Consider the following 9,620-nt stretch of genomic DNA (forward strand, 5'->3'; position numbering starts at 1 on the left):
CTGAGATCATGAGCATCTCAATGTAAGTGGAATCCAGGTGGTTGTGCTAGTCGGGGGGATGGAAGGGGGCAGGGAGAGGCACAAAGGGAATAAGATACCCACAGTCCCTACCCTCATAGAGCTTACAGTCCAGTGGGTTAGCAGTTAGAATGCAGCGCCTAATTATACTCAGTGCTTCTTTGGGGAAGTGTAGGTGCTCTGAGTGTGCTAGAGGGACACCCTACCTTTCCTGGGGGGCCCCGAAGGCCTTCCTGGTAAAAGTGGTGTCTAAGGTTAGATCTGAAGGGACCAGCAAGGAATTAGCCAAGCACAGGTGGGAGGAGCTTTCTGGGTAAGACAGAGCATGGAGTATCTGTGTAGGGAGTCCAGGCTCCTGGAACGTAGAGGAGGAGATGGCAAGAGAAGTGAAGACAGCAGGGGCCCCGTCATTCCGGGCTTATGAGTCTTTTTTTTTTTTTTTTTTTTTAATTGATTTTGTACAGAGAGGAAGGGAGAGAGATAGAGAGTTAGAAACATCGATGAGAGAGAGTCATCGATCAGCTGCCTCTTGCACACCCCCTACCGGGGATATGCCCACAACCGCAACCAAGGTACATGCCCTTGACTGGAACCGAACCCGGGACTCTTCTGTCCCCAAGCCGACACTCTATCCATTGAGCCAAACCGGTCTCGGCACTTATGAGTCTTGTTAAGGATGTGGATGACCAGCGAGAAGTGAATGAAGGGTTTAGGGCAGGCGAGTGACATGATCAGATATACAGTCCAGAAAGATCGCTCAGGCTGCTGTGTGGAGCAACACTAGACCTGAGGCTGTAATCGAGGTCAGGGAAGAGGTGGTGACCTGAGATAGTAAGTGCAGATAGAGGCACAAGTGCAGACCTAGATGATCATAGGACGTTAGGCAGTTGATTGGTCAAGAGACTGTGGAGTAAAGGAAGGACAGAAAGGAATCAGACCCCAGGTTCTGCTCACTGAGATGCACCAAGGCAGGTTTGGGGAAGAGGAGTGGAATGGGTTTAGTTTGGAAATGGAGTGAGGTACCTGTGGGACATGCAAGGGGAGATGTCCAGTAGGCAGATCTGTGAAGTGATCTGAAGGTAAAAGATGAAATTGAGACTAGAGAGACTTGGGAATATCAGCAGTTAGGAATGAGTAGGCTCCTTGGTGGAATGGTGAGTGAGGAAGGAAGTGGGCCTTAGGGTATAACGTTTAACCTCCTAGTCAGGGGCCATATCTTAGTCATCTCTGCACCCACAGCACTGAGCACAAGGCCTCCACCGAGTAGGCAGTCGGGAAAAAGGGTTGACTGTTTGCCAGGAGGAACCAAGCCTGCTTTTCCTGGGAGACTGACTGTACAGCCTTGTGCTGAGCCCCAGATCTCCCTTCACCACCTCAGGGGACTTCCTTCTGGAGCTCACAGTGCTCTGCTCTGGTTAAAGGGCAACCTGCATAGAAGGGGTTATATTTATGAACTTTGGAGTCAAGTTCCTGGGTTTGCAATGCAGTTCTTCAGTTTATTAGCTGTGCCTTCACTTTTCTGGCCCTTGGCTTTCTCGTGGATAAAACAGGGAGTGATGGGACCAGCCCCAGAGGGCCATTTTGTGTATGAAATGAGATAGCATGTTTAAAGTGCATAGGAAGAAAGCATTCACTGAGTGGGGGACTGTCCTGTTTCCAGGCTCACTGCTACAGGCACAGAAAAGTGAGGTGTACAGCTGGCAGGAGGGCCCTTCCTGACCATGCCCTTGGGTTACTGAGCGGTGATTTCTCTACTGTGGCTCGGGTCAGCCTCTCCTGCCACACCCACTCAAGAACATCTTTCAGATGCAACCCTTCGTCACAGTATAGTACCATTTTTTAATTTTTAAGTATTTTATATGCTGGGTGCTGTCATTCTCACTTTTTTCCACATCAAACCCGGAAAGGAGGAGCTGTTATTATTTTCACTTTATAAATGAGAAGTGACAGTTAGGGAGGTTGGATAACTTGCCCAAGGACACACAGCTTAGTAAGTGGCAAAACTAGAATTAGATCCCAGCAGCCCTTTAACTGCGAAGCTCTTCCTCCCAGATGACCTCCACCCACACATGCACACTCACGTGTCTCACTTCTCGGCCATTATCACTCAAGAAACTAAATGCCTAGAATATGTCAAGCACTAGGTTCCCCACTTATCTAAAGGGATTAATTCCAAAGGTTTGACTTACGCTTCATGGAGCATGTATTCATTTTACAAATGAGGAGATTGGGGTTTGGAGGGAGCCTCCCTGACCAAAGTCATCTAGCCAATAGTGTGACATAATGCCCAGCTCCGTGTGGCTCAGCGTCCGTGCTCTTTCCAGCGCTCCAAGTTATCACTGAGCTATGGGAGACCTAAAACAAGACGGGTTTCAGTCCTCGCCCACCACGTGTCTTGTTTTATCCATCTGAGAAGTGAGGGTTTTGCACTAGAATAGCTCAGAGGCTCCAGGACACACAAGATTGCACCCAGATGAGAAAGTTGAACTGAGGATAGAGGTGGAGTGAGTCTGGACCTGAGGTGGTGATTTGTTTCCCACCCTGGCCCCCAGGATGAGTTGGAGCTCACCAGACAGGCCCTGGAGAAGGAGCGCCTCCACAGCCCTGGCCCGGCCAGCGGAACAGAACAGGGACCCAGAGGAGAGGCAGGCGGACAGCTGGGCCAGGTGAGCGGTGGGTCTGGGGGAACGGGTGGCCCAAGAGAGAGCTTGTGTCCAGGGGCCTTGTCCCCTTCTCTTGGGAATCGTATGCTGAATCCCAGACCTGCCCAGTTGGTCCCTTTGCCCTCTGCCTGTTGACCTGTCTCAGGCACTGCCCAGATGAGATTCACAGTCTCTCCCACAGGCCTCAGGAGCAGAGGCAGAGCCTGGTGCTGGGATGGAGGAGAAGCAGCCCTGGGAACAAAGGCTGGCACACCTGCAGCAAGCAGTGGCACAGCTGGAGGTGGACCGGAGCAGGCTACAGCACCACAATATCCAGCTGCGGACCACCTTGGAGCAGGTAGCATCATCCTCAGCTCCCTCCCCCGGCCCAGTGGACATGAACTCTACTGCTGGCCCTGCCCGCAGAGCAGGAGCTGGTACACGATAGCCAAGGGCCAAGTTCGGCCTGCTGCCTATTTCTGAAAATAGTTTAATGGGGATACAACCAAGCCCCTTCATTCATGTATCGTCTGCAGCTACTTGCTGGCTACGATAATGGAGATGAATAGTTGCAACAGAGGTCAGATGGCTCACAAGCCCCAAATACCACAAAAAATGTTGGTTAACCTTTATTCCAAAGCCTGCGGGGCCTCCCTACCTTTCCTGCCCCAGGAGCACTTCCTTGCACTCAGGGCTGCCCTGGCATGTGCTCCCCTCAGCAAGCAGCTTAGCTCCCATGACTGCGCCCCCTGCCACTCACCCACATGCACTGGCCTTCTCATGAAAAGGCGGGCTGAGCCCTGACCTCTCATCGCCTCCCGGCAGGTGGAGCGAGAGCGGAGGAAGCTGAAGAGGGATTTCCTGCGCTCGTCACGACCAGGGGTCCCGGAGACCAGTGAGGCCACAGCATCGCCCCCCGCCCCGCAGGTTTGCCTCTTCATCGACCGCAGCCTCAGGAGAGCCCGGTCCCAGCCACCAGAATCATCCCTCTTCCGTGCATATCCCAGGCCACCCTGGCAAGGGGAGACAGGCTCTCTGCCATTCCAGAGAGCCCCTCCCGACCCGGCTCTGCCCCGGGCAGCTCTGCCCAGTCTGCCCTGCCCGGGAAGGAGGCTCAGCATCGGTGGGGTGGAGTCAGGGCCGGCAGCCCTGCATTCGGAGGAGCTCAGCCCACTGGTAAACAGCCCTGAACCCTCACGGGGACTGTTTCTGTGTGCTGAGCACCTCCCAGCTCTCCACCGCCTTCCTTTAATAAGAGCTTCTCAACGGCAGACACCTGTCTTACCTCCTCTCCACATCCCTAGCTCAGAGCCAGGACTAGCACAGAGCAGGTGCATGGTGTGCTTCTGTAAGCGAAACGGTGCCTCAGTGAGGCCAGTGCCTTCCAAGCCTTTTGGAAACAGCGTCAGGTCTCCGTGGGCATCACCCATGAGGCTGGTTTGGGCCTCTCCTGGCCCTGGTGCCCTAGAGCGCTCAGGCTGAGTCCCAACACTTCTGACCCTGAGCCCCCGTCCTGGCCCCCAGGCCTGTGATGAGCTGAGGGTGCCTGCAGAGCCCCTGGGTGGGAAGGCCTCTTTCAACAGGAACGGCCTTGTCTTCCACAGAATGGAAGAGGACAGAAGGGCTCTTCAGAGGCCACGCACGTGGTGGAACTGCAGAAAGAGGTATGTTCTAGAAGGATCCGTTTTCTAAGCCCCCTTTCCCTCACCTGCACTCAGGCAACCGGCTTTAATGCCTGCTGTGGCTGGCCCTGTGTGCACCTCCCACAGGGAGAGGGGAACAGTTCCTGGCTCAGCAACTTCAGCCTCGTGGGCGCTAAGAAGAGCCCAGTTCTGACAGCCTCCCAGTGGTTCGGTGGGCGGGGAAGGAAGCTTTCTCCAGGCCCCAGACCTCAGTTCCTGCTCAGGAGAGGAAAGGACAGGGGAAAGGACGGAGAGCAGAAGAGCCTAGGAGGAGAGACTAAAGCCAGAGAGCGCCCTGGCCTCCCTGCCCTCACACGCACCCTTGCAGGCAGGACTATTGCCAGCACACCAGGCGAGTAGCATGGCACCAGGCCCGCCAGGATCCATACCTGCCACACTCAGGGAAACTGTAAAGTGCCTTCTTGCCTCCTAGGCCTCGCTAAAGGTGCTCCGTCTTTCAAGGCCCAGAGGTAAAAAGAATTGGAATTTTTACCTCTGAGCCTGTTTTATAGATCACCAGTCTCTGCTGGCAGGGCCTGACTATAAAGCTGGACCTAAGCTATTACTTTGAGTTCATACAAAACAATCCCGAAGACAGGACCCGGATTAGGATGAGGCAAGAGAGGCACCTTGCAAGTAGAATTTAAGGAAGCCCTCACCCTAGTCCTGTGTCTGCCCTGAGCTCCCAATACTTCACCTCCTGGTAGTCTCAGTATACCCACCTGAGAAATGGGTGACTTTCAACCCTGGCTGCACATCAGAACCACGTGGGGGGGGGGGGGATTTAAAAAAAAATACTGCTGCCCAGTTCTTACCCTAATCTAATTAGGTCAGAATATTTTTTCAAAAGCTTCCAAAAGAACACAGTGGAACTTTCTGCAGTGATTAAAATACAGGGTGTCCCAAAAAATGTACACACACACTTTGAATAATTATTAAGGCAGTGTTTATTAAAATACATTTCATTTTCAAAACTGAGCCATCAGCTGTTAAAGTGTGAATACCTTTTTTGGGGACGCCCTGCATTCTGTATATTGATTGGGAGAGTGTTCCACATGGGTATACGTATACATTATCAAATTCATCAAGATGTACACCTCAAACCTGGGATTTTATCTCGTGTAAGTTGTCCCTCAGTGAAGCTGAGGAATAGTTCTGTTGTTCAAGCTCCCTGGTTGATTCTTCTGTGTAGGCGGGTTGACCATCACTGGGTTCTGATTCCCAAGGGCCCTTCCCCCAAACACTGTAAAGCCTGGTCCTGAGATTCGTAGATGTGATCGAGTTGGTTCACATGCTGGTCTGACGAGAGCCACGGGAGCAGAGTGGGAAGACTTGGAGCAGCCTCAAGACCCTCAACGGCTCTCTCCCTCTTGGTTTTCCTGCCCCCAGGTGGCCCTGCTGCGAGCCCAGCTGGCCTTGGAGCGGAAGCAGAGGCAGGACTACATCGCTCGCTCGGTCCAGACCAGCCGTGAGCTAGCAGGCCTGCACCACAGCCTCTCCCACTCCCTTCTCGCCGTGGCCCAGGCCCCTGAGGCCACTGTCCTGGAGGCTGAGACCCGCAAGCTGGACGAGTCCCTGACTCAGAGTCTGACATCCCCAGGGCCAGCGGTGCTGTGCCCCAGCCCCAGCCCCCGTGCTTCCGAAGCCACCTCCAGGTAGCAGCCTCAGCCAGGGCAGCACTCGGGTCAGCCTGGGAGCACACAGACAGACAGATGGCTGCAGCGTGGACCGTGGCCCCTCCACACAGCTGCAGGTTTGCCAAAGGAAAGGTCAGCTGGCGTTCCCAGGAAGAGAGAGGGAAACCTGCCAGGCTTGGGGGAAGGTCCCAACTGACATGGGAAGGAGACAAGCTAACCTTGCCTCTAGCCTGCAGAGTCCCCAGAGGCGTGCCCGCCCTGGCCCAGGGCATGTACTGCCTCTAGAATTTATTATCCCAGCCCTTGGCCCTCTCCTTCCTCTTCCCTTTCCCCTTCAGTAATAAACCCTAGACTTTTGCGTTTGTTCTGTCTCCATGTGTGTGGCTGGGCTACAAAAGCACCAGCGGCATCTATTAAGGAAGAACTTGCTACTGATTCCTGTCAGGTGGCATGAATGTGTCACCTGCCTGCGTTCTGATAGAGAAGGATTACAGGAGATCCAAAGACAAGCTCCCCCCGCAGGGAGCTGGACTCCAACTGCCAAGACAGACATCAAGGAGTCAGACAGTTCTGTGTGCTGACTGGAAGTGCTGGAACATTCCAGGGACTAAGAAGGAAGGCATGAACTGGCCCCTGAAGGAAGGAGATGTGTTGGGAGGGGTTGCTTAGCATGCTGGTGAGAAGATTGATCTGCCCATGGCAGAGTGTTGGGGCTGAAGTTGGATGGGTAGGGAGGAAGGTTATGGAGGGCTTTGGTATCTAGATTTGAACTCCTGGTTAGTAAAGAGCCATCATATGTTCTTGACTTAACACATATTCTGGGACTTCAAAAACACTGAGTTGACTAAAGTCAGTCTCTGGCATTCAGAAGCTCGGCCTGGCCTCATTCCCCTTCTGCTCTGGGTGAAAGTCCTTATGGTGTCCACCTGGGCATGTCCGCCAGAACCAGCTCGTCCCTGTAGTCCAGCCATGCATCAGCTGGTAAGGAGCATAGACAGCGGCAGGACTTGTCACGTACGGACTGGCCCCTGTGAAGGCAGTCTGGGCTGAACCCAGTTCACAGTCTTAAGACTCGTTGGCAACCTCAAAACCTAAGAGAACAGTTTTCCTTAAAGAATTCCTCTGGCATTCCAACAATAACCTGGAATTCCTCTTACCTAAGCCTGGGGTTGGAGCTAAGGCCCGGCCGAGAATGTGGGGCTTTGAGGGCAGCCCCCACCCACCAGACCTACTTACTCGGGGCTTAGACCCCATGGTGTCCCGTTGCGCCACACAGAGTGGAAACGAGGCTGTTCACAGCTGCTGGAGCTTTGTTCCAAAATCCCATGAGTGGGATGCAGCACATTGGTGTTCTTGCCAGGGTGTGGGCATTCTCGGGTGTATTATGCATAGGGAGGTTCCATCACCCATGTTCTCAGAGCCTAGAAGTGAGGCCTGATTCATTTTGCAGAGGCCAGAAAGGAAGTCAGGAAGGCACTGGGGCTCACAGCCTGGCACTGATCACACCCTCCCCTCCTGCCTCCACCAGAGCACAATGCATCCTCACCACTAGTTATCTCGTATTCCAAAGATTTCTGATTCCCTGAGTTCCCCACTGTATAGCAAAAGTCTGGCATGGAGGTTCTCAAGGTCTGGTTGGCCTGGGGATCAGCTGGAATAGTTCTTCCTTGGGCAGCTGGAGTTGAGTTTGATTTCTTGCATCGGTACCTACGGACAGGAGCACAGACCATTTCTTACTTCACTCCATGTTCTAGCTCAGAGGGGAGCTGGGCCACATTATAGCAGAGAAAGGGGCCAGGGAGGGGTTGCAACTCAGAACCCAGGACCTCTGGATACAGGGGTCTCCAACTCCATCAGGAGCTTCTGAGCCCATTCGGAAGCTTTGGTAAAACCAGGTAGATAGCCCTGCTGGTGAAGGCAGGTTATGCAAATGTGGTGCCTTATAAGCAGCCCAAGAGCCTCTCTAGCTTGGGGGCCAGCAGCAGAATCTCCAAAAGTTCTTGTGGAGGTGGGGATACCTCACCCACAAAAGCAGCCAGGCAACTGTCAGCCTAAGACTTTGCATGCAAACCTCATCTCAGCCCGTGAGACAGTTCCCTTATCAGGCAGCTGATTGGTTTAGTTTGGGCTTAGGACAGATGACACTTCCAGCTCCCCCCACCCACCCACCCACCCACCCACCAGCACAATACCTCACTTCCTCCTTCTGGACCTGATAACCACCTACTCACTCCCAGAGCAAGGAAAGGAGTAGCTGAGCTCTATGTAAATGCAGGTCCTAAAGAGCAGGGGTGGGTAGGGGCAGGGAGGAGGAAGCAGGGGCTGTCAGAGTGCTCCACACAACGAGATGCCTCTGTGTGACCCTGGGGAGCAGCGGGGAGGGTGTAGGCTCACCTCTGCTCCCCACACTTAGAAAGTGGGCAAGGGAGGAGGAAGAACAGGAACATGGGGTCTCGGGGCCCTGGGGCCCTGGGCCTTGGGATTCACTCCCTGTATCCTTCTGGAACTATTGTAGTTTGCCTAGAGCCTGGAGGAAGCGAGGATGGGCAGTGAGGCTTCTCCAGAGAAGGAAGGACTGCGCTCCCTTGTCCTGCTGATCTCACTCAATTCGCTTACCTCGGCAGCCTGTCACAGAGTACACAGTATGACCTCTTTTCTCTCAGTCCTTTGTTGCCAACACCACCAGCTGTTCATATGCCTTCATAAGGCCTGAAGCTTGACAACATTGGAAGGGCTTGGAGGTAAAAAGTTGGATGGGTCAGGGGTCCGCGGAGAGATGGGAGTCTGCTAAGGCTGGAAGGTGTCCCTCTGAGCCTGGATGCTCCCTATTCCCAGCACATGGCCATTTGTGTGAGGCAGGGAGGGGGGTGAGAATTAGTATTCAGATTTGATTCTTCTTTAATGACTAGTATTGTTAAGGTGAAGAATCAGGGAAGGCTTTTATTCAATGCCTGCACCTCCTATCTTGTTTCCTGTCATCATCTCTCCTGTATCTGAATATTCTAGCCCTATCAGTCAGATCCAAGAATCTAAGGCTTGTTGCTAACCAAGAGTAGTCTCACTTTTGAGCTGGCTGGTTTTCTCACCTTTTGCTATTGCCTTAGGACTCAACAAGTCATGCTTTGGATGTAACTGTCTTCCCTGAGTAAGGGCCCACCTCTTCAGCTTGTCTGCCCAACCTCAAATAGCAAAGCCTTGTGGATGGATGGAAAGCATGGGCTGGCTGCTGCTCCCTGCCCCTAATCCAGCTTTACACTCATTTGGCAAACACTCACTAAACCTGTGTGTCACAAAGCTCCACAATAGGCACTCAGAGGAGCAGCTCATCTCCAGGGGAGACAGAGCCTGGACATAGGCACTCGGAGAATGGCCTGGATGCCCGGAAGAGACTCACTGGCCACTCAGGATGAGGTCAGGGGAAGTGTCACCGCACATTTGGAGAAAGAGGGGGCTGACTGCCCTTCCAAAGTGTTTGTCAAGCTGATTGGATACGATGGGTATACAGGTCCTGGGCGTTGTACTACCTAGCATTGTTCCCATTAGATCCTTCTGACCAAAGGGCAGAAACATTGCCCATACGTGAACATCAAGGCGCCGACAAACCTAAAAACTACCATAAAGGCTTTGTTCCTGTCCCAAAG

General features: G+C 53.3%; 1 protein-coding gene across 7 annotated transcripts in view; it reads left to right on the forward strand.

Annotated features, from left to right (window-relative positions):
* CEP250 (centrosomal protein 250) overlaps nucleotides 1-6,341 on the forward strand; it is a 44,655-nt gene extending 38,314 nt beyond the window's left edge. For 6 of the 7 annotated variants that reach the window (XM_084888604.1, XM_084888607.1, XM_084888605.1 and 3 more), the window contains 5 exons: nucleotides 2,571-2,684; nucleotides 2,863-3,018; nucleotides 3,486-3,587; nucleotides 4,265-4,324; nucleotides 5,732-6,341. In XM_084888604.1, the coding sequence (XP_084744730.1) occupies nucleotides 2,571-2,684; nucleotides 2,863-3,018; nucleotides 3,486-3,587; nucleotides 4,265-4,324; nucleotides 5,732-6,001 (702 nt within the window). In that variant the 3' untranslated portion in view covers nucleotides 6,002-6,341. The remainder of the gene's footprint in view (nucleotides 1-2,570; nucleotides 2,685-2,862; nucleotides 3,019-3,485; nucleotides 3,588-4,264; nucleotides 4,325-5,731) is intronic. The other variant, XM_084888608.1, reaches the window with a different exon arrangement.
* The last annotated feature ends 3,279 nt before the right edge of the window (nucleotides 6,342-9,620 follow it).

This window comes from Pipistrellus hanaki, assembly GCF_964339955.1.
Source record: "Pipistrellus hanaki genome assembly, chromosome: 6".
NCBI lineage: Eukaryota > Metazoa > Chordata > Mammalia > Chiroptera > Vespertilionidae > Pipistrellus > Pipistrellus hanaki.